The 24,285-nt window shown below is 42.9% G+C and overlaps 2 protein-coding genes across 9 annotated transcripts in view; one reads left to right on the top strand and one right to left on the bottom strand.

The window, feature by feature from the left end:
* Positions 1-788: 788 nt before the first annotated feature.
* RNF6 (ring finger protein 6) lies at positions 789-9,586 on the bottom strand. 5 transcript variants are annotated; one of them, XM_058847801.1, is made up of 4 exons: positions 9,451-9,586; positions 5,514-5,738; positions 4,915-5,022; positions 789-3,627 (listed from the first exon to the last, which is right to left on the bottom strand). In XM_058847801.1, the coding sequence occupies exons 2-4, from the start codon at positions 5,716-5,718 to the stop codon at positions 1,910-1,912; spliced, it is 2,031 nt and encodes a 676-aa protein (XP_058703784.1). In that variant the 5' UTR covers positions 5,719-5,738; positions 9,451-9,586; the 3' UTR covers positions 789-1,909. The 5 variants fall into 5 exon arrangements, with proteins under 5 accessions (XP_058703784.1, XP_058703804.1, XP_058703775.1 ...); XM_058847821.1 differs by having other exon boundaries at positions 5,514-5,733; positions 9,451-9,583; XM_058847792.1 differs by lacking the exon at positions 9,451-9,586 and adding an exon at positions 7,096-8,865.
* A 7,007-nt stretch (positions 9,587-16,593) lies between these two features.
* CDK8 (cyclin dependent kinase 8) overlaps positions 16,594-24,285 on the top strand; it is a 109,614-nt gene continuing 101,922 nt past the window's right edge. For 3 of the 4 annotated variants that reach the window (XM_058856632.1, XM_058856622.1, XM_058856613.1), the window contains exon 1: positions 16,594-17,067. In XM_058856632.1, coding sequence (XP_058712615.1) covers positions 16,940-17,067 — 128 coding nt within the window. In that variant the 5' untranslated portion in view covers positions 16,594-16,939. The remainder of the gene's footprint in view (positions 17,068-24,285) is intronic. The other variant, XM_058856641.1, reaches the window with a different exon arrangement.

Raw genomic sequence — 24,285 nt, 5'->3', positions numbered from 1 at the left:
TTCAATCAGGCAGATACCAAATATAAAAGGAAGTCATAAAGAAACAAGGAAGCAGCAGAAGATGTATATATTTATATACTGTCAGCCTCAGGAGCTAACAGAGGTAAAAGAAAAAAAAAAATGTCAAAAAATAAGCTAGCTCTGATAACCACATTTAAATCTCCTCACCCTTCCTTTATTGCAGCTAAGGAAGTACCAAAGGGAGGGGTCAATGTTTTCAGTAATTAACACAAATTACATCAGAAGAGATCCTAATCATATCCTTAAATCATAATTTCCTAACAGAGTTTCTTCAAACTGCTTTTAGGAATGAAAAGAAGCCCTTCTGTGGAACAAGCTTTCCACTTGCAGAACTGAAGTAGACATCCAATAGCTCACATGGGATTTTATAGCTACCCTTGAAAGGATGTCATGAGCAGACGTTCCAAGTGACACACCTGGCACAGCAGCATATTTGTCAAGGTCACTATCCACAGGTAGAGAAAGTCAGTAGGACTGGTTAATTTCAACTACTCTTTCTACTGCTCAGAATATACACACAGCAGATTACTGCACAATTCTGCATCTCTCTAGGGATTGAGATGCAGGTTGCTTGGAAGACAAACATAACATCCAGCTTCTCCCAGAAAACCCTGGAGCACTGTGGGTTTTCATGTACTGTAACAACTAACAGGCCAGGGACAGAGCTGGGAAATGTGGGGAAAAATAAAGTGAAAACTGAGACTGAACATGAAGAATAGCAAGTTTTCTTATTAATCTACAGGATATGGTTCAACAGTAATTCACAAAAAGCCTCAATTATTTAACTTGCAACTTTATTTCAGTTTAAGTCATTGGTATAAAAGTTTATTATCTAATTATACAGATACTGGGGGTTTTCAGGGAAGCTTATTTTGTCCTTTTTAATGTCTTTTACCACTTGGTCCTCAGGCGTGTTTCAAGAGGACTAACACTACATGTGTACCTTAAATTTCTGTACAAAAGCATTTCAGGTCTTTGTTTTGTTCTTCTGCGTAGGATGCCCAAAACATGCATATTATAGACAATATAATGGCCAAGGAAATGTTTCCCCTCTTTAAACTAAGGCAGTTAAAACCCCAGGAATATTGATTGATAAATCTGGAAGAGTAAAAATGCTTCCTTAGTGCTCATTTATTCCTTGAGCAAGTAAGACACACCCTCTTGGAATTACCAGATTTGATTGCCGTCTGCACTGAAAAGACAAAGATTGTCAAAGACAGCATTTAATTATGTACATTTCATAATAGCACTAACTCATCCACTTCTGAATAAGAACTCGTCAACGTTAAGAACTGTGTAAACCCACATGCAAAAATTGCCATAGAATTTTTAAAGTAGAACCAAATTGGCAAGTTTCTGGAAAGGATATTTCAATGTTTAAAAAAAAAAGTCTATTAAAATGAGCACTTCAAGTAACTTAAATATCTTTAGCAAACATGTCCAGCAAGAGACTCTCTGTAAAAGAAATTGTTCTTAGAACAAAAAGCTAACAAATGGCCATTTAGCCACTAATTTTTCAACACAGTGGTGGGTCTGTGTGAAACAATTTGTAATCTAAATAAAGCGAGTCCATTACAATGTTAAAAAACATACATTAAGCAGGACTGATTAACTATTGCATTTCTGTATTTACAAAAGTGCTTAGCATAACAAAATTACCTAAAAAAATATAAACTTTACCAATATCATTTGGTTCTATGTGTGCTCCTAGACCTGCACTTGGAAAAAATAGTATTTACATTGTTAGATTTAGAGAAGTTTCTATAATTTTTAAAGAAATTTAACAAAACACCCCCCACAAATGGACCCATACCTAAGTCAATGAATTTCATCTGGCTTATAACAGAGCAGGTGAAAATCCTTGAGTGCTGAGCAGGTACAAACAGGTCTAGCCATTATCTGTGGCATTAGACCCCAGAACTGGCTGCCGACAAATTGGGCAAGTGGAGTTTTCAGAAAGCCAGCGGTCAATACAATGAATATGAAACTCATGTGTACAAGGTAACTGCCTTAGTTTATTCCCTGTTGCATATTCATTAATGCAAACACTGCATGTTTTACTCCATTCATTTTCAGTGTGAACATCCCCATAGTTCCGTGTAGAAAGATTGTCAATCTGCTCTTTGGTTAAACCTCTCAAACGATCATCATCATCATCATCTTCATTCAGCAGGAAGAAGTGGGCAAGTCGAAGGATGGGCAGTGTTCCGTTCTCCACCAGGTTGTTTGCCTCTTGAGACTGCCTGCTATCTTGGCTCTCACGATTGCGCCCAGAACGTTGACTACCACCCCTCTGCCCATTTCTTTCCCTGCTGCTGTCTACTGCATTTCCATGTCTAGACAAAACCCCACTTGGATCACTGCCGTTTGCTGAACTTGAGTTATTCTGTGCATCTGCTGAGTGATGACCGCCTCTTTGCACTTCTGAATTAGATTCAGTTTCCATTAAAGAACTCAGTTCTCCAAAGCCGTTCATTATCTGTCTAAGGATTGATCGAAGTGCCACTGATGAAGGCTCTCCAAGCCCAGTTTCTGAAATCCGACGAAGAGGTATCCGTATAGTGCTAATGTAGGTCCGAATACCGGCGCGTTCTGATCGGGATATCGTGCGCCGAAATCCCCCACTGTCACTTTCAAAGGTAACCGTGTTTTCTGACATTCCTGCTCTAGAACGAGTTCTACTGGCAATGCTGTCCCGGTCTCTGTTTTCTCCAGGACGAATTCTTCTCACCTGAAGATCTAGTGTAATTGTTGGGTGCCTTCTGACAGCAGCTACTGGCCTACTAGATTCTTCCTCTTCCAAAGTTATTCCTAAGGATGGCGCTACACTGGAAAGCTGGGGAGTCTGAGCGTTTTCTCTTGCTTGCTCCTCAGCAGGCTGTGGAGAAGCCTGAGCTGTTTGTCTCCTACTCCTATTGACTTGCTGTGCATTTCTATCCTGCCTCTGACCACGTTCCTCAGAAGGAGCAGCATCACCTTGCCTTTGCAGCGGGGAGCGGCTTCGACTACTTAAGGTAGACCTCAGCCGCAAAATTTCTAGTCTTTGGTTTGTATTCATCTGGACATTAGTTCTAGCTCTACCCCTTCTGACTCCTGCAGAATTACCTCTTTCTCTTGGCATTTCTCTTGGCTCACCAGCAGCCACAGAATTATTTCGTGTAGTATTATTTGTCTGGCCTGTCAGCTCCCTCGTTCTACTCCTGAGCCTCTCCGAAACTGCATGAGAGACTATTTCTGACCTTAATGCCATGGCACGCCTTAAAAGCCTGGTCCTTGCAGCTTCGTTGTTTGCCTCTCTTGCAGCCATGCTCCTCGTCCGTGGGGCTACTGAACTGGCAACTAGCTGACGTCTTCTTTCTACGTACAGTCTGGTAGCATCTACATCAACATTCTCCTCACCAGAAGTTTCAGAACTGTTATGATCATGATTTATATTGATCTCAAGACTAAAGCGAAACTCCCCACTGTTTGGATTCGTTCGACTCACAGCTCTCCAGGTTTGGTTCCCACTCTGTCCACTGCGAGTGGCATTTCCTGTGCGACGAAACGTGTTAAGCCATTCAAGCAAAGAGTCGCCGTTGGAGTTTTCCCTGAGAACTTCAGAATCTGAGAGAAACAAAGAATTGCAAACCTTCATATGACTGCACGCTCTGCATACTACAATGGGCTCTGATTTCAGACACAATATGGTAACAGGGCACCTACCGTGTTATGCTAATGTATAAAAATATGCACTATGTAAAAATGTCACCAAAACTTACCAGTTCAACCTAGAATTTTTGTCTCACAAGGAGACTCAGAGAGAAATTAATATGCCCAGATGGCGTCTTCTGTGCCAGTGTTCAGATTCAAGTGGTCCAAAGATAGTTGTATTTGTCCAATACCTGCCCCTTGCTGAAGTTACCAGTTTGGGAACAACTCATTTTGATACAGCAAGAAAAAGAATAACAAGTCTTGTCTTCTTTTGGAAAACATTTAAAAAATTTGTTTCCTGTAAGTGATACAATAAATGATCACAGAATCATTACGGTTGGAAGGGACCTCTGGAGATAATCTAGTTCAACTCCCCTGCCAAGGCAGGGTCACCTAGAGCAGTTTACACAGGAATGTGTCTGGGTGGGATGTGTGGTTTGAACAGATTTTCTCCTTTTGTGCAAATATATTATTTTCCTAATTACAATACCCACAGCTCCATTTTCAAACCTCCTCCAACTACACACCGAGGTACAGATACAAGTGTTGTGGTCAGGGCTAGCTATGTGTCTAAAGCAGGCCAATTGTCATGATCACAGTGAAGTTTTTCCCTTGAAGGGATCAGATAAAGTTCTCCCTACTCCATCACCTCTCTGTGTCCAGGAAGCCTCCAAGAACTTTGGTATCTTTATTTCTGAACTGCCAATTCCTCTCCCAAATTTGACTAGAATTGGCCAAATAAGTAAGCCAATATTTCTGGGGAACTGAAGACAGACAGTGCATAAAACACAAGCCTCACTTGACTAAAACAAATGGAAATTAAACAACGAAAGTGGCAAACCAAAAATGGAGAGATTAACTGTTTTCCAATTAACTTCTTTTCCAACAGCTATAATACATGATAAAAACCTCTAAGAACTCAAAAAAATCGTAATTTTTGTGCTATTACATTTACAAACAATGGAAAGTGAGGGGAAAAAATAGCATGTACTTTGTGATTAATATAAATAAGTTTTCATCAACTATTTCAAGCCTGGTTTTGGATGCTTAGGAAATCTTGCTTCGTTTTAAACAATCCCCAGAGGCACATTTAAAAAAAAAAGCAAGAGAAATGAATCTCTCCTAAATATCTTTATCAAACTGTTATCTGTGCACCACATACTACGTGAATGTATTCATATATGAATGAAGAATGTTTACCTCCAACAGTTCTACCTTCACCTTCTCTGTTATCCATATCAGACTGCGATGTCAGTCGCTCCTTAGCCCCCTCCAAACGCTGCTGCAACTCTTCTGCTGTTATTTCTCCTGAATTTACATTTTGATAACACTGTTAGATAAGACACTACTACTGCCTCTATACAGCCATGCAGAAGTAATATTTTCTATCTTGAATGAAAATCTTCAGAACACAGAAAAAACTGATTAAATCAGAAAGAAAACAGCACTAATGTGAGATTATAGTGCAGATATCAGTGGAAGTAGGTAGTGGAGTGGAAGAAAAAGAAGCTGAATGTGTCAAGAGTATTCTCAGCTTCCAGTAACAATTCAGACGCCCCCAAAATTGCCACGTATTGACAGATAAACTTGAATGTACCAAATGTTACTTATGTGGGTTTGGACACCCAAATGCAGCATCTTTGTATACAGGTAAAGTATACTTTTCTTCCGTATGGAGGTTTTTTCCCCTTTCTACAAAGCCACAGAAGTCAGGCTGCTTGAGTCACAGTACCACAGGTGGTGCCTAACAGCAGGAGTGTTACTTCCTTACACTTCTACTGAAGGTATGCACATCTTACCAGGAGTGCCAAGCAGGTTTCGGTCCCTCATTAACCTGTAGTCCTCCTCGTTGAGCTCGTTAATGAACTGGTAATAGGCCTCCTCCCTACTGAGGCGCTCCAGCTGTCGCTCCAGCTGCCGCTGTCTCTCACCTTCGCCGTGGCTGCGCTCTCGTGAAGGCGCCTGCTCATTGCCATTTCCTGCACGGTGTCGGAAGCGATCCATAATGATAATGCCAAACTGTCCTGGACAAAACCAGAGATTAGACTGCTCAGAAATTACAGGAACAATTTACCTAGTTTGCAGTAAAACGTCCCCAGCATTTTCAAATAAATTAGTTAATTAATAGCTAAAGATGAGTAAGGAGAACCAAGCTCCATGTTATTTGCCAAGACAACAGTGCAGCTTATTATTCAAATATATAAATACTTCTAGCTTGCTGAAAAATAGTTTCAAGCCCCCTTCCTCACTGAAAGGGCATACTGGTTGGTATGGCAACTTTAAAATAAAAACGCAATGACAGATTTTATTTTTTTTTTTAGCTAAATAATGATATTCTAGAAAGTAAAAGGAATTAACATAAAATTTATATCCTTTCTCTCACGTAAAATAAAACAGCAGTGGGGAGTATTTTAAAAGCTGAAGTATAGCTAAAAACATGGTTATCTGATTATTGGATGAAGTATAGCTAAAAACATGGTTATCTGATTATTGGACTGCAATTATTCAGTGTAGACTTGTGACAACCCCAACATAAGACTACATTAGTATTTTCATTAGTAATATCCCCCACGTAGCATACAGCCTACAGATTTATTTTTGGTGGAATGGTTCTTCTGACATTCTTACATTATTTGTATATTTTCCTTGCAGTTTCTAATCCAAGGACTAACTAGCAAAGAGATATTAATCTCCAGAATATGGGTGTAAAAGGGATGGGCTGTACTTTTACCATAGTTCTTCATCACTTACAAAATACTGAACCAATGGGATCACACTGTTAGAAGGCAAGAATAACCTTCCAGAGTCAAAGAGGCATAATCTCCGTTGATTCCTGTGTCATTACCATCTCCCTCTGGTTAGGGCTCAATCCGAGCCAATCAGCACTCAGACCACTCCTCAACGCTCCTATTTTCTAAAGGAAACCTGTTCTTCCACTCTCTATTTGAAAGACAATAAAGTGTCCTTTCAATTGAGCTTCCTGTTTAACAGGCACCTGTAACACCTGCTGATGCAGACACCTGACAAAAGAGATCACTCCTCTAAAGAGATCATCAGGCTAAAAAGCCCCAACCACACTGCACCATGCTGCTTGCAAAAATGCCTTTCCTTTTTATTTGTTTGCTTTTTGTCAATTTAAACACACATAAAAGCCACTTCCAGTTTAGATTATGGGGAAAACACAGAAAACAACATTCTAAGCACGCTCCTGATCAATAATTAGTCTTCACAGGACAGGTGACAAGACAACAAACAGACCAAACCAACTAACTATTAGAAATACATCAAAAAAAGGGCAAATCTTAATCAATAGTGCAAACAGATACAAAAATATTCAGAAAATGTATGTCAACAGCAGAAGCTGGTATACATTTGATATACCTTTCTTATGTTCTTTGTGGGATCCATTCTGACGTATCCTTGGTTTCAATATTTCCACACCTCATGTTACTTCCCCCCACCAGCCCCTGCCCCAGGTAACTGCACTTCTAAATACACTTCTTCCAAATCAACCATCTTCCTCCTGTGTCCAACACTACATTTTGATGCATTCAAACTCCTAGCTCTAACTCATTCAGCTTAAAAGAAATTAAATGAGTATCTTCCCTTCAAGACACTTTCCATTCCCATAATATTTTTTCTTTTCTATCAGTGTTGTCCTCTTGGCTCAGCCTCACAAACTGTAGATAACTTCTGACTCTGATTTCCCACAGGGGCTATGTTCAAACCAGGTCACTTCTCATACCACACTTCTAATCACAAATTTCTCATCCAGCTCTTTCTCTTACTACCCCGGTTTCCTCACAACAAAAGGAGTTCCCACCCAACCCCACCAATGATAGCCAACACTATCATTGCCTTGGCAACTCCCACCGTGAATATTACCATGAAAATCCCCAATCCAGACTGCACTGAATACTGAAGTCCCAGGTGACTTAAAACTTGACACAGGTGCAGAGGGGAGAGGGGGGAAGAGGATTGATAAAATTAATTCAATTTCACGTGAGGTTGTTATTTAGACAAATGCCTTAGAACATGCGGCTGCTTGCCCGACAATGACCATTCTAAGCTAACCGACTTCCCATTATGTGATTATATTATATGATTGTATTCCCAATACAATCACTGCATTGCTGCACAGAAGAAAATACGATATATATTCTTAAGAAGTCCATCACATGTAGTCCTCCTCAATCTAAATTTAATGTGTTGCTCAAAGGAGAGGTTCTTTAGTTTTCAGTTATCCACAGAAAATCTGGAAATCTCTTTGATTTTGTGGGTAGTTAAGGAAAAAAAAATATTCTTTTGTTGACAACTGTATGGTAGGATTAGTCACACTCCTTAAATGACTCACTTAGAAACCGTAAGAAGTGTGAAGTGCTTGGTTGTCCCATCTGTTTAACATAACTCCATGGATGACAACTACTATCCCTATTTATCAAATGCCATCAAAACTAAGTACTTTGGCACCTAAAATGTTTTAGCGTTATGAAAATCGAAGGCTATTAACTGCATCAAAAATTAGATACATTACACTAGAATATTTCAGAGTATTGAAAAGTTGAAGGATATTTGCTACTAAGATAGAAAAAAACCCTGAAATCGAAATCCAGTTATGACTCAGATTACTCTTCCTTTGCAAAGAGATAGGGGTCGCATGCCAACACCTTACGTTTTCTAGCATTTTCAACCTAAGACCTACTCCTTTAGATTTTCATTCATAATTACTCTGGTCTATTCTTTAAGGTTTATGATCTAATATACGCCTTATGCTTTTAGGTTTCAGCCTGTTTTCCTGAAGTATGACCTCCGGTTCAATTAGGTACTCATTTTCTGAAAGACTACCACCTGATTGCAAGGTGACTACGGAGTTTAGCTGAGGAAGCCTCCCCGAGCCAGAGGGCTATTTAATATTTCTGTCACACCGCAGCCTCCAGGCAGGATGATCTCACCGACTTCGGGAATAAAAAATAATAAAAAAATATAAAAACAACCCGTAAACCACACCCAGAAACCCCCACGCACGAAGCCGGGGGAAAGAGAGAAAAAGGGAGAGTCAGTAGGTAATGAAAACACAGCCCCCGGGACACCCAGAGGGACCCAAGCCGAAGGCCTGTGAGCGGCCGTCCACCACCGCCGCAGGCCTAGGCCCAGGCCGGCAGCAGGGCCCACAGACGCCAGCGTCGAGCCAGGCACTCCCAGGGCACGGCACGGCAGGGGTCGGGCCGCAACCCCGGCCCGTGCAGCCGCGAGGGCTCCGGGGATTCCACGGGCCCTCGGGCCCGGTCCTGCCCCGCCCCCCGCCTGTTGCCGGGGAGACGGGAGCGCCGTGACTGACGGGGCTCCTGCCCAATGCCCCCGCCGGCCCGCGGCCGCCGGCCAATGGCAGCAGCGACAGCCAGCCCGAACCCTCCCGCCGCTCTCCCCCCGGGCTGCCCGCCGCGGCCCCGACACCGACCGCCGCGGCCGGACCCACGCTGTCCGCCGCTGCCCGAGCCCACGGCTCCCGTGCCCGCGGCGGGCCGCGTCACCCGCTGCGGCAAACTGGGGAGGCGCCCATGCCGCCGCCTGCCCCGGTGGGGGGGGAAGCCTGCCGAGAGCGCAGCCGGCAAGACCCCGGAGCCCGTCCCTGCCTGCTGCCAGCGGCGGCGCGGACCGCCCGGCTCAGCCCCGCGCCGCGCTCATCGCCCCGTCCCTCCCGGCGGCAGCGGGAGCCGCCCCCGCCGGGACACGGACCCTGGGTGTGCGAGCGGGGCGCGCTCCAGCTCCAATTGCGGTCCGGGTGGCGGCTCCAGCTCCGATTGCGGTCCGGGCGGCTACTGGCGCCGCCGGCGCAGGTTCCGTGCGCGAGGGAGGGCTCCACCGCGAGCCCCGCCCCCTCACGCGCACGCGCGTTTGGCACCGTGTAATAACTTACATAAGGAATAAGATTGATTATAGTGTCACTTTTCCCTCTGCTCCCTCCTTCACAGTCTTCCTGTGATTTTAAATGGGACCTTCTTCCGCGACGTTGCCTCCCTTTCTTTCCTTTTTGTTTACGTTTCCTTCAGCGGGAATCTCCCAGTGAACTTTTTCTAAAACGTTCAAAAAATAATTGCCCGGTGCCGTCGATTTTAGCGATTTCCGTTTGTAGAGCCGTGGCTGGAAGTTCTCCCACGCAAGTGCGGAACCTCTCCACAGAATGTTGCCGGTTCTGGTTGCGGACTCACTGAGGGAACCCCCGGACTCGCGGTCCCGAGGTGCTTGTGCGGATTTGTCTCAACACATCCCGCAGAAACTCTCTGAATAGGCAAAATGAGGGGATTCCGCCTGGAGGGTGCTTCTGTGTAAAAGCGCTGCCTCATCCTTCTCACGTCCGAGCTGCTCTTGTGTTCAAACCGGCTTGCGGAAATAAACCAGAGTTTGGGTGTTTTCTGTGCCGCTGGTCCCGCTACAAAGGAACACCCTCGGTAATGAATGAGGTGCTAGGAAGGGCTCAGGGCCGCTGTCCAGGAAGATACTTTCACAACACACCCAGAATTTATTTTTTTCTGCTTAAGGAAAAGAGTTTAGGTTTGTTGGTGGTTTACATTCCTGTTCTGCCATTAGGTCGTTGCCATCAGACAAACTGATGGTTGGGACAAATTCTTAACACCGAGGCCAATCACGAGCTGCTCCCTGCCCACTGCATTCAGAAAATGGTAACCTCTGTTTCTCATGTGCCTTGCCATTGTATAAATAGTATTGTATTATGATTCGCCTTGCCTGAAGCAATTAAAATATGTCCTTCCTAAAGATCAATTTTACTTTCATAATAAAAGCCAGAGCGTGCATCTATCTATCTATCTATCTATCTATCTATCTATCTATCTATCTATCTATCTATCTATCTATCTGTCTGTCTGTCTGTCTGTCTGTCTGTCTGTCTGTCTGTCTGTCTGTCTAGCTAGCTAGCTAGCTATCTGTCTGTCTGTCTATCTGTCTGTCTGTCTATCTATCTACCTGCCTACCTACCTACCTACCTAAACCATCTGTCCATCTGGTTACGTTATTTAAATCTTTTCCTCTTACAGTCTACTTTTACTAATCATTGTTCCACAGTCAAACACAACATCTCCTCTGGTATCAAGCCCACATACAGACTGTTCATCCAGAAGGAAGTTATGATTTAGATGGGTGAATAATTGCATATTTCCATAGCAAAACCTTACACTGAATTTATTTATTTTCCACTGACCGGTTACCAACACATAATTTGGTGTCCATGTCCTGTTCATAGTGATGTTTCACAACAGTACACTATAACCAAGTAAAGTACTTGTTCATTTTATGTTGTGTGGTTAATATAAAATGTCAAGAGTAGATCTTTCTTAGAATATTATCACACCGTAGCAATGCTGTCCACAGTGAAACACGCTCTTTGCAACTATAATAAAAATAGCCTGTGGAGGGCAGCAAACCTCAGGCAATTACTAAATTTTGTAATAAAGAGTTTGAGAACCTGGATTTAGTTTGATCCATCTTTTAGGTTCTTCAGAAAGTATCTCTATTCTGTTATATTTTATTGTTTAATATAAGTAAAGCAGGACCTCATAATCGGTCTTTTTAAACTGGATCTTAGCATCTCCAGGTGACACCAAAGTGCTGACATGAAGTTGATTTGCTTGAGAGGAATCTGGACAGGCTGCAGGAATGGGACATCAGCAACCTCATGAAGTTCAATGAGGACAAATGCAGTCCTCCATCTAGGAATGATCAGCCCCCTGGGACAATCCTGAGTGCGAGCTTTACTGACTGTCTCTGCTGGAGTGTCCTGGTGGCAGTGGTTAAAAAGGATCAAGATATTTTGCCCCAGCAGCTGTTAGCTTGGAGAAGACAAGACTGAGAAAGTATCTATCAATATATGTAGTGTATCAAAAGGATGAGGCCAGGCTCTTTTTTGTGGTGCTGAGCAGTAGGACAAAGGGCAATGTGCAGAAACTGATGCACAGGACATTCTACCTGAACATGATGTAGAACTTCTTTACTGTGCAGATGACTGAGCACTGGGACAGGCTGCTGAGAGAGGTTGTGGAATCTCCTTTCCTGGAGATATTAAAAAACTTATATCAGCACAGCCCTGGTTAATGTGCACTAAGGGACCCAGCATGAACCGGGAGATTGGACCAGTGTGGTTCCTTCCAACCTGACCCATTATGTGATCCTGTGAACACAAAAAATTGATTATCAGGATATGACTGGGAAGTGATTACTCCCCTTTACATGGTTCTTGTTTGCCTGCATGTGGAATACTATGTCTGGGGGTCTCCAGTAGAACAATCCTGATATGGAAAATTCCGGATGAATTGGAGTGAGTTCTATTGAGAGGACTAAGGTGGTCATGGGGTTGGAGCACTTGCCACATGAGAGAGGCTGTGGGCCCTAGGACTACTTCAAGTTGGAATAATGGGCAGCCTGCCAGTACTGACAAGGAACTTACTAGAAAGACGGAGGCAGGATTTGTATTGAGAGAAGGACAGAAAATTGGATAGTTGGGTCCAGAGAGGCTATGGAATATCCTTCCATAGAGGCTTGAGTGGAAAAACCCTCAAGCAACCTTGAATATAAGAGTAGCCCTGCTCTGAACAAGATATTGTTCAGAGGTCCCTTCCAACCTAAATATTTCTATGATTATGAGAAATAATATAAAGTAGTATTTCAGGGTTTATTTCCCCTCAGACAGGGCTCTTCTCAACAACAACAATAACCATGAGTTCATAGTCTGAATTTTCAAGGTTTGTAGAGACAGAATCAGAGAATCACTTAGTTTGGAAAAGACTTCTAAAACCCAGTTCAAACCATTAACCCAGCACCACCAAATCCACCACTAAACCATGTCCCCAAGTGCCACATCTGCATGTCTTTTAAGTACCTCCAGGGATGGTGACAACTGAATCTCTGTCAGGAGCATAACATAGGCTGATTGTTACCGTAGGTGGTCCCAAGTCTGGCAAACAGATGTTTCTCTGAATGGAAACACAACTCTCCTATACAGCACCTGGATCCAAAGGACTGATGTATGTTTGCTAGTAACTTGTTAGATCAAGATGATCAATTTTATAGTTAAATATAGTTGAGTGAAAAATAAATAAAAAAAAAAAACAACCCAAAAAACCCAAAGCCCAACACATTGCTTTACATAGGGAACTGTTTGTAGAATCATCACTTATCTGCATTAAGTAAACTGTGTTTTTAAATACTGCTGGTATTCAGTTCACTCATCTGCAGGATGAGTAAAAACTGCAAGGTTCCTGAAAAATACTCAGACTGTGCAAGCATGACAGTTAGTTTTTCTTTACATACAAAAAGGAAAAAGTGCCACTACATTATTGTCTTGCCTTCAGCTTTCCCTGGACTAAACAAAAAATGGAAGATGTATAGCACTTAGCAGGACTGCACTTTTTCAATCAGTACCAAGCTGGGAGCCCCTCATTCACACCGCTGGAGAATGTCTCTATGGGGATATGGGAAAATTCTAGCAGGCAGCTACAGTTTCATTAAAAGTTTTCTGAAAAGCAAAAGTATGTTCACACTTGGCAAATGAATAAGTGGAATGAGCAGACACTCTAATGGCATGGGGATGTGATTGAGTGTTGTAGGTTATCTACTCGTAAAATGAAAGATGAGAAAGCAAAAATATTAAAGTTTGCTTTTCTGTACTTTTATTCTATTTTTGAAGACTGCAAAACAAAGAGCAAGTAGTTTGTTGTACATTTCCCAGTTGTAAGCTTAGCTTTGCTTCAAAAACTCTGACTCTAGCACCAACACTGTGGCCACAAGCATGGAAGCACACACCTCTCCCAAAACCAGCTTTGCTTTCGATATTGATGCTCCCATACCCCAAATGAGAGCATTTACTTATTGTCACAATCCAGCCTGTTCCCAGTCCAGGCTTTTACCTGAAAGACAATTCCCTGAAATACATTCAGAAGTGTTTAATTGTGTCAGTCTTCCTTGACTACTGTCCTCTCTGGTGACAGCTTGCTTTGATAACTGCCTCCAACCCACTGCACCTTATCAGTGCTAACATGGTAACAGTGGCTTTGCTGCAGAGAACTCAGATATCCTTCACAGGTGAGGTGATGCCAAACAAAAAAATATCAAAAGTGTGTATGTTCTGGGCATATTAGAAATTACACAAACTCGGAACAGAAGGATATGATAAAGCAAACCGTGAATGTTAGAGGAAAAAAAGAGGAAAGCTCCAAAAATCCAACTTCAGCAGGATGTGTTAAGCATATACTTTTAAACTGAGTCCTGAGAGAGCATGAGAGAAGGGAATGAAAAACGGGCAGTAAGAGATAGGAAATCCTGTCAATTGAAAGGGCCACTGTGGGGATGGAGTCCTGAGAGTCAAGAATACCAGATCCTGGTATTGTGTCTGTCTTTTGAAGAGCGGACCCCAAAATCAAACTTTTCCTTGAAATTATATTACACCATGACAGATTTTTAAAATAAAGCACAAAATATGCAACTTTCCATGAAACAGAGTTAAAAGTTGATCATGAAATGTCAGTATTTCTTTCTCATAATAAAAAGAGACAAAGTGTGTTTTCTGTTTCAAATTTTTCTTGAGTTGGGGACCATAGGTCTGAATTGGCAAAATCAAACATCGGTTTCAATACAAGTACCTGAAGTGGAAACAGAGAGAAGGTGCAGCAGATTTGCAGCTACACTCATTCTGGAAGGCATACAATTCAAATGGTATGTACAATTAAGGAAAGAAACATTCAACCAAACTTGTAAATATTGTTACAAAAGGACCAACAATCTGGGAAAGAAGATATCTCAGTTGTCGTTCTGACTTCTCAGAATTTGTCAAAGTGTGGAATTCTTCCCAATTGTTTTATGCAAATGTGAAACATAGCACAGGTTGTCAGAAAATGAATCTGGATTGTCTGTTCTTGTTTTCCTTCATGATGTCTTTCCTTTCTAAGCAGATATTGTTTGTCTTCTGCACCCTGCAATGTTTAAGCTCTGGATGGACTAATCCTAACCATCAATTACCATGCAGTAATTGGATTCATGTGGAGGAGTTTGGATGTTCATTGCCTCCACAAAAAAGTGATGAATAACTCAAAGAAGAGTACAAAGCTACAGAAGTGTGGTTATTGCTACCTTCCCTGCTGATAGGACTGAGGGTAATGAGCAGGCCAGAGGAACTGTACATGGTGGGTTTGGCCATGCGAGCTTGGTCCCTTACTGTCCCTGAAAGTCCCCAAAGCCAAGCATCCCTGAAAGCAGAGATGGTGCTGAGATGGATGAACTTTGTGAGGTGGATGGCATCTTCCAGACTGGTCTCTGCTGGGTTGCCCTGACCTGTTTCTGCTTGGTGGAGCGAGATACTGGGCAATGTTCTTGTAAAATTTACTTGAGTTACTGGGCAAATAGAGTGTGATTTTTCTGCTTCTCTCAATTGCACTTATTTTTTGTAACACATGCCTAATTGCTTCATTCAACATACATAATATCCCTAACAACTTCACAGCAACATATTGAAAGTCCAACTGTGGGCATCTGACATGAGTCTGATTGAATGATGCCAGCTTGGGAAGCAGGCACAACCCTATCCCAAATTTTCAGGGATCAGTGCTAATGTGTAAATAAGAGTTGAGATTTGTAATTGAAAATGGAAATTATTTCAGACCATTCCAGAATATGTTGTTTCTTCTTTCAGGAGCCCCTGACACATTCTATGATGTCTCTAAGTTAAGGGATTTGAGTGCCCACTTATTGACTCAATGTCCTGCATTCTTGATATGAAACATGAAGTATGTGTGCATGACTATTAAAAATGCTAAAAGATGGCCTGTAAGTAGAAAGATTGCTGTAGCTTTAGTTTAGTTCCAAGCTGCCTCTTCTGCAAAATTACCAGCTGACTTTGTGTTGGGTGGGTAACTCTAGCTCTGTCAGCCAAGGAGAGGAATCGGGAAATGCCCAGTTACTGGTCACATACAAGGCCCTTGCTAAACATAACAGGTTTTGTATTACATCCTGACTGATCTCAGCAGCCACACAGAGAGGGTTTGTCAGCATCTGTGTCTTGAGTGCTGTGAGCAGCCTGGGACATCACAATATAAGACATGAAGCAATTAGAAAGTGTCCAAAGCAAGGCAACCAAGATGGTGAAGGAGCGGCTGAGGTCACTTGTTCTGTTCAGTCTGGAGCAGAGGAGACTGAGGGGAGACCTCATTGCAGTCAGCAGCTTCCTCATGGAGGAAGAAAGAGGAGCAGACACTGATCTTTCCTCTGTGGTGACCAGTGACAGAGGAAATGGCCTAAAGTTGTGTCAGGGGAGGTTTGGACGGGATATTGGGAAAAGGTTCTTTACCTAAAGAGTGGTTGGACACTGGACCGGGCTCCTCAGGGCAGTGGCCACAGCATCAGCCTGGCAGAGCTCAAAAAGTGTTTGGACAACGCTCTCAGGCTCATGGTGCGAGTCTTGGGGATGGTCCTGTGCAGGGCCAGGAGTTGGACTCAATGAACCTAATGGATCCCTTCAAACTCAAAATATTCTATGATTCTCCAATATTGACCGTGTTCACAGTTCTGGAATTGTCTTAATTACAACAATGCTAAGGGATGCACAGAGCAGCAGGGACCAACTGCGTCTGCCCTCGCCAGCCTGGATCGAGCCGGGAACCGGAATATTCACCATAGCCAAGACCCCGGGAAGGGACGGAGCGCTGGTCACAGTGGCTGCTGATGGCGGGCCCCGTGCCCCCCGTGCCCTGCCCAGTAACTACAGCTCCCGGCAAGCAGTGCGGCCCGGCCTCCCTCTCTTCCACCGCCTGTACTACAGCTCCCGGCGTGCGGCTGCGCCCGCAAGGCACGCCGGGACGGCCCCTTCCACGTGGTGCGCTGCCCGCGGCCGGGGAGGTGTCCGCGGTTTGCGACGTCCGTTTGCGGCAGCGCGCGCGGGCGCGGCCCCGAGAACCCGCCCGGGGACCGGCGGCGGTGCCGCTGCTGGCGCGGAGCGAAAGGAGGGAGGGAGCGCCGGGGGTTGGGGCTCGGAGCGAAGGGAGCAGCCCCGCCGCTGGATGTTCCGCGGGGCGGCGCGGGGGCCTCCTCCTCCTCCTCCTCCTCCTCCTTCTCCTCCTCCTCCTGCTGCTGCTGCTGCTGCTGCCGCCGCCGCCCGGTGTGTGCGGCGGGGCGGGGCGCGGCTGCCGGGGGCGGCGGCGGCGGCGGGTCGCGGCGGGTGCCCAAGATGGACTATGACTTCAAGGTGAAGCTGACCGGGGAGCGCGAGCGAGTGGAGGACCTCTTCGAGTACGAGGGCTGCAAGGTGGGCAGGGGCACCTACGGGCACGTCTACAAAGCCAAGCGCAAGGACGGGTGAGTGAGCGAGCGAGCGGCTTCCCGCGGGACCCCCGTCCCGCCCGCGCCCTCCTTCACCCGGCCGCCTTCTGCCCCACGGGTTCCTCTGCCCCCCCGCTCCCCTCGTTAATGCCGCCCTTTCTCCGGCCCTGCCTGATCCCCGCCCGGCGAGCCCCGCGTTAGCCCGGCCGGCCGGAGCCTGGTTCCCCCGGGCTCGCTGCGAGCGTGCCCAGCCCCTCAGCGCTGTGCCGGAGCCGTGCTTCCGTGCGGGTGAGCTTGGAGAAACAAATTCTGTGCCCGAGGAAAAGCGTTACCCTTAATGGATTCGCGTTGTGAGTAAATCAGTGGCCGCTTACACTGTTCAGCCTGATCATCGGCTTTATAGAACGGGGTTTTTTGTTGTTGTTTGGTGTGGTTTTTTAACAATGGCTTTTTTTAATATGATTTATTACTTGTAGTCACCATTTTGGGTCGTCTTGCTGGCTGCTTCGGAAGCCAAAGTCTGGCCGTCCTTTTGGGGCTTTAGAATGCTTTAAACCACCTTTTGTGTATGACTAGTTCTTGGTATAGACCCGAGTAAATGAATTTCTTGGCATAAAGATTTTAAGGAAAGAGCTAATGAAACTGTCATTTAGGTTTCCCTCGTCCGTGACATGGCATCACTTGCTGAACAGCGGAACAATAGGAAGTAGGGAGCAGGAGAAACTGGAGAGGCACGGGTTGTTCCTGTAGCAGGTCCTAAATTTTGAATTGTATCTAGTCTTTCTCTTAAAGTCTCACCGCAGTGGTGCTCCGTCTGCTGTCATGCAAATAGGTGCATTTTTAAAGTCTGGCTATTATTTTTACATTGAATAAATAAACTTTTAAAACAGGCAGTGGTCAGTCATGGCCAAAATATGATCTGGTTGTGTTTACATAAGCTTTTGATTCTAGAAGGAAATTCTTTGGCTATTACCTAGAGAACAGTTGTAATGAAAATGGTTGCACCTTGTCTTGTCTCATCTGTGTCTTAAACATGCTGATATGAATTGCAGCACAGTTACTTCAGCCTGAATTTTGTTTGACGGTAGGAGTCGGGTAACTACTTTTTTGCACTATTTTTATATTTGGATCCTTCCAACTGTTCATACGAAAAATTCTTATCTTGCCCGAATTCTTTCTATTCTGGGAGGGCAAGAGGTAAAAAATAAAAACAGTTGTAAGTGTGATAAGCTGTTGCCTCAAGTCTCCTTTATGTACAGGTACCAACGCTGCAGATACAGCCAGCACTGGTTTCTGTGCCTGTGCAGGGATCTGTAATAAAAAAAACAAGTCGAGGTATTGAAAGATACGGCTACATTTCTAATGTTTATGTCAGGCAACTTTGCAGCTGTTCAGCATGTTGGACTGCAGCAACGCGTAGGGAATTCAGCGTGTCATGCTGCTGAAGCATTTTGGTGAAATCATCAGTCTGCTTGATGTTGTTTGGGAGAGAATGTTTAAAAATGCTAGTGGTAGTGCTCTTTTGGAAAATTTCAGGAAAAAAACGGAGTTGTTTGCTTTAAAAATGGATAGTTGCTCAAAGGTGGTTTTACAGTAGGATGTATATGTTTTTAAATCTTCACTCTTGTTGGTGCGTGGGGAGATCAAGGTATGGTATTTGATTAAAGTTTTGGGGAAAAAAAGCAATGCATATTGTCTCCATTTTTCTTTGGTTTGTTGTTCATTTAGTGCCTTGTTTCCCATCCCTTTCTGTAATACTTCCCATTTGCCTTTCAAATTTCTGAAAACTTTTGCTTTTAAATATCCTATGGAATTGCCCTTGGACAGTCACTAAAATATGTAAAATAGAAGCATCCATAGAAGCTTTTTTAGCTTATAATATATTTGTACATATGTGATCTTAAATTACAAGGGTGGAATTAGGATTGAAGTTGAAGGTTTCATTTACATCCCTTTATCCAGAGGGAATCGATTAAATCAAAGAAGCTAGTAATAACATTTAGTGTTCCTGAAGCTGGGGTAATAGATGGATGGATGTATGTTATGTCTTGTGGTGGGGAGTACCTGCAAAAGAGTTTAGTATTTATATAGTAGTACATCCATATATTCAAAAAATACTCTTGCATTATTTTAGTATTCCCCAAATGGTAAGTAGTGATGGATCAATCATTTTTTTAGTTGTTTCTAGTATCTAAACAGCTCAAACCTTCTTTTTATTATTTCCCTTGAACTTACAAGTGTTCTTTAACTTCATTACATTATTCTAATTCTTAATTTAAATAGCTCAAATCTTCTAAGTTATGCATGGTAATTTTTAGAGTACTTTGAAGAGTGGGCTGCAGGACTGCAAATATTTTGTTATCAATATTGGTTCAGTTTTTTCTTAAGTGACGTCTTCTAGTATGGAGGACTAAGAGACAGAAGGATCACAAAAAAGAACTAAATTTTAGTAATTCAGTTTGTGCAAATATATCTTCTAAGGCCCTTGGTGATAAAACCCAGTTCAAGAATACTAGGAGCAGTGTCTATAGTACAACTGTTGTCTTCACCTTTTTTTTTTTTGTTTTGTTTTACTGCTTTACAGGTTTTACAGCTGCCTCTGAGGTGCAGTAAGGCAATTGAAAACTAGATAGCAGCTGTGTATCCTAGTGCTAGGAAGTTAATTGCATCATTGGAACTACACAGGAATGTTTTGGAGGACAGTCTTTCAGGAATCTTGGTGGAGTGAGAATCCTAATGAAGGAGAGATGTCCTGTAGTATGTGTGCTGGTGACCAGATGAGGGTGTAAAGAAAGGGTTTCTTTCATGCCTTGCTCCAAGAAAAAAGCCAGTCCAGCCCTTCAGTGCCCTTTGCCACAAAGTGAGTTTTAGGGTCTCTTCTGGTCCATCTCAGAGCACGACCAGGTACAGCTCCATGGAGGTTTCTCACCTATTATCTGTTATAATTTATAATATATAATTTATAATGTTATCTATTTATCTATTATAAACTTGACCCAACTGAACACCAAATCTGCTGAGTGATAATGTCAGGCATCGTAATTGAGCCCTATCTGGTGCACTGCCTGCAGCAAAATGGTATCCTGAAGTTTTTATTTTAATATCTTTAAGTTTGTGGTCTCTCTATGTGGTTGAATCTTCCTGTTTTTTTTATTGAATGGTGGTGTCTTTTTCATCAGTGCAGTACCTGCAGTGGGCTCTAAAACCTGCTTAGAACAAAGTCTGTGGATTGATGTAGCTTATTTTTATAGCAGAAAGGTGTACAAAGAAGCATTTCACTCTAATGGGGTTTATTTTTATAGCAGAAAGGTGTACAGGAAGGCATTTGACTCTAATGGCATACACTGGGAGGGGGGCATATGGCATGTTGAGCATTAGTCTTTATCTAAAGGAACTGTTGCTCATCTCTAGTGTTTCTAAGATAGTTAACTTTTTTTTTTCCCCCAGAAAATATCAGTTATTTCCTGCATAAAGGTTGCCTTGTGTGCCATTTGGGTGCTCCCTCAGGAGTGCTCCTCAACCCAGCTATTAAACCTACCTATTTGACTTATGCTGGACTTGGAAAATATGCCAGAAGTTTTGTATGGTGTACTGACATGCAGATCTATTGTTTTTTACGTTTTTTCTCTGCATCTCACTAGGAGCTGAGGGCCAGTCACCGGCAGACTGAGGTGGCAGGAGGCTGGGGTCTCTTGTGCAGGCCTGGCTGCCCAGCTTGTGCAGCATGGGAGGTAGAGCCCCTCCTGGGAGTGGTGCCCTGTGCTGAGCACATGGTCATGTCAGATCCATGTGCCCAGGTTTACTGGGACTGTTCTCCCATTGCTTTCTTTGCTCTCCTCTCCCTATTTATGATACAGCCGCAGACAGAAATCTGAGAGGGAAGCCTGTTCTGTGGAGGAAGGCTGATTGTTTCAGTGGCAATTTGGAGTGTTTCCAAACAATCATTTTTCCTGTTTATCGGATGTGGTTTGGATGAGAAGACGAAACTATTGAATGTCCCTGTTTGGCAGTATCTAACTTTTTAATTACAACAGCAAAAAAAAACTATATAATTGAGGGTCTTGAACTTTATAAATGTCCCCTGGTGCTTTATTAAAAGCTTTCCTAATCTCTTGGAAAGAGACTTGAGTGGAGAGACTGAAGATGGGAAGCTGACACTAAGCAAACTAGTGCTCTCCTAGTTGTTATCAGGATCTGTGAGAATTGATGTCGGTCCCAAACACAAGTGGAATTAGAATTTTTTTGTTTTTGTAATTTCGGCTCTTAGAGTTCTGTGTTGGAAGTATTGCTGTAGGTGGGGGAACAGATTGTTTAATTTGAACCTACTGACACATTGTAATTGGCATTATGAAAATCATCTTGTGTGCATCAAGCAGTCAAATCTAATCTACTTTTTTTTCCCCTTCCCTTGAGAGTTCGTGTGAGTTGTAAAAGAAGCAGAATGTTGGAAATCTAGTAGATGTCCAGTAAGTTATTGGGTTATGTAATCTAATATGACATGTCATAGTTTCTACCTGTCAATTAAAAGAATATTGCAAGAATTTTGATTCTCTCTCAGAAACTCTTGTATAAAGAGAAACTGAATGGATGAGGAGTGTTTATCTTGGGAAAATAGAGAAGGCAGAACTCGAAGTTAGATAAAATAATGAATGGATTGGGGAATGTGCAAAATTCTTATGTTATTCTTGTTTCACAGCATTTGAAGATGGACAACCTGGAATGTTTTTGGAAAACAGAAAGAGAGTCTTTTAATGCAGTGTAGATAAATTGCATAATCTATTGTCAAAGGGAAAAGATAAGGGCATAGTGTCTGTTCTGTAATATTTTCGAAGACAGTCTCTTCTGACTGTTGTAACGTGTTCTGACTGTTGTTACTGTAGAAGTTAAGCTGCTCACTTAGAGACCAGGCCAAGCTCTGTAATGCATGCAGAAGAGCCTGCTTTTGTTTACTTAAGGAATTCTGACTTTTGGTGGGTGGTTGTTGTTTTTTTGTTTCTTTTTTTTAACACTAAATCTCTTTCTAGCCCTTCATTAGGTGGTTAGCAGATTAGTTCCAGTTTGTCTGTGTTTGTGGGTGTGTACTGATTGAGTTACATCAGATAAGTAATCATTTCATCAAGGTCTGTATCAAACTGCTATTTAGTGAGAGGTACATAAGAGTTTGGGAGTGCCACAAATAGAGGTAATGAGTCAAAATTTTACTTGGTGAGAAGGGAAACAGCAGGGCTGGACTTGGAGCTTCTTGATTAGTTCTGTGTGGAGCCTTTACAGGAGTTATATAATGAACATCATGCTATTAGTTTTTGCTGAAATTTCCAGACAACTCTTGTCTTCTCAGTGGTGATTTTTTTTTGTTGTTACGTTTGGCTGGATGTTTGTGTGTTGATTTCAACTGTTTTGACCTGAAGCAGTTGGTGGAGGTTGCAGGCAGGTGGTGAGAGCTGCAGAGCTGGCTTGCGAGCCTTTGGCTTCTGACTCCTATCAACAATGGTGTGGAATTTCTAAATGCCACAAACTTTATTTATGTATGTAATATGTGGTATTATCTTCTTAAACTATATGCCCTGAGTCCCTTTTGGATCCTTCACCACAGTAGTTACAAAGTTACTAATTAAACTATATCTACATAATGAGTTAGGCATGCCATATTGCATAAAGCCTTGTGCTCTTACATTTTTCTGGTCAACCACTTTTTTAACTGTCTTCCATCTTCTTCCTTCCCTTCTCACCCAGTTACATGGCTCTAGGCTTTATACGTTTTTAAGGTCATGTGGTTGAGAGAGTCCTGCTGTGGCCTTCGGACCTTATTTGGCATGATCTTTTGTTATCTTGTCACAGATGTGTTGATTTATTTTCATACCCTGCAGCAAAGGTGAGTTAGTGTTTCATTCCTACCTGAAGCCTGTGACAAGTACAGAGAAGAGGCTATGGAAGTAGTGTTTCAAAACAACAAAGAAAAGCACTAAAGCTCTACATACTGTTTGATTCTGGACTTACAAATTACAGTAATGTATGTAAATAGTGGGGCCATGGACTGCTGCATGCAATTTCCCGTTAGAGAATAAGGGATAGATTTTGAGGGTGCTGGTTATACAGGAGGTGCATGTTGTCAGAGAGCACTGCTATTGACCAAATGACGATGAGGTAGTATGTTCACTCCAGATCTTAGGTATTCTTTGATTTTTTTTTTTCCGTTTTAAAAGTATTTTCAAACGTTTTGTGTTTTTTGGTTGTTAAAAATAACCAAGAACACAGCAGTGGCAATGTCATTTATTACCATTAGAATCAGAAGAGCTGTAATTTGCAGACTACTGTAGCAGAAACTGAAAAATTTCTTGATTCTTACAGAAAGAGTATTAGTCTGGCTGAAATTTGAAAACTACAGATGAAACGAATGGAGGGTAGAGCAGCTTGGATTTGTGTATGGCAAGGTTGTACCCCACGTTGTGTGCAGCAACAACCAATGTGCCAATATGGGCTTTACAAGACCTTCAAATTACAGATATGTCCATTTTGTGATTAAAAGGTGATTGTTGTGCTACTGTATCCAGCTGGTTCCAAAAATCTGAACTTTACTGACTAACAAGCCATTTACTGCTACACCTGAAATACTCATAGAAGCAAGTAATTCTGAGTAGCCAGTTAATTCGGAGGTGCTTCTGTCTTTCAGCAGAATAATCCATGGACAAGTAGCAAGACAATGAAAAGCAAGGCACGAATTGCAAAGGTCTGGGTAGCAGCACCTTCTAACAAAATACTGATTTGTGTCAGTTATTTTTTTGTTTGCCTATCAGCTTTGTTTGGAACAGAATTCTTTCTACTGTGGATCCTTATCCATGTGGAGTTGTGATTATGTGAGGTGGAGACTGAGTGGCTGTGTTTAGATGAACTGAGGATGTGAGGCAGTGCACAGGCTGCTGGTGTGGACTGTGGCTTCCTAGCTCTGCTGTGGTTAATACTGTCATGTGCAGCTCTGGTTCCAGAAGGGTGTAGTCACCTTTCATTTTTTTTTTAATTAAGTTTGTTTAGTGAGAATAGAAAAGCAAGGTCATGAGTGTTGGTCCTAACAACTGGCAAGCAGTATCTTTTTTTTTAGCAGAAATCATGGGCTCCAGCCAGAAAAGCAGACACTTTGTGCATCACACAGGATCCCCTTTGTTCTGTGGTGGCCAAGAGTGCTATCTTTGGTCTATGCCATTTGCCTGGTGTGCTGTTTTTTTGTCTTACAATGAAATGTTTGCCATGGCTATATTT

This window comes from Poecile atricapillus, chromosome 1 (assembly GCF_030490865.1).
Source record: "Poecile atricapillus isolate bPoeAtr1 chromosome 1, bPoeAtr1.hap1, whole genome shotgun sequence".
Taxonomy (NCBI): domain Eukaryota; kingdom Metazoa; phylum Chordata; class Aves; order Passeriformes; family Paridae; genus Poecile; species Poecile atricapillus.
Note: the sequence above shows the minus strand (reverse complement) of the source record. Positions and strands in the feature narration are given on the sequence as shown.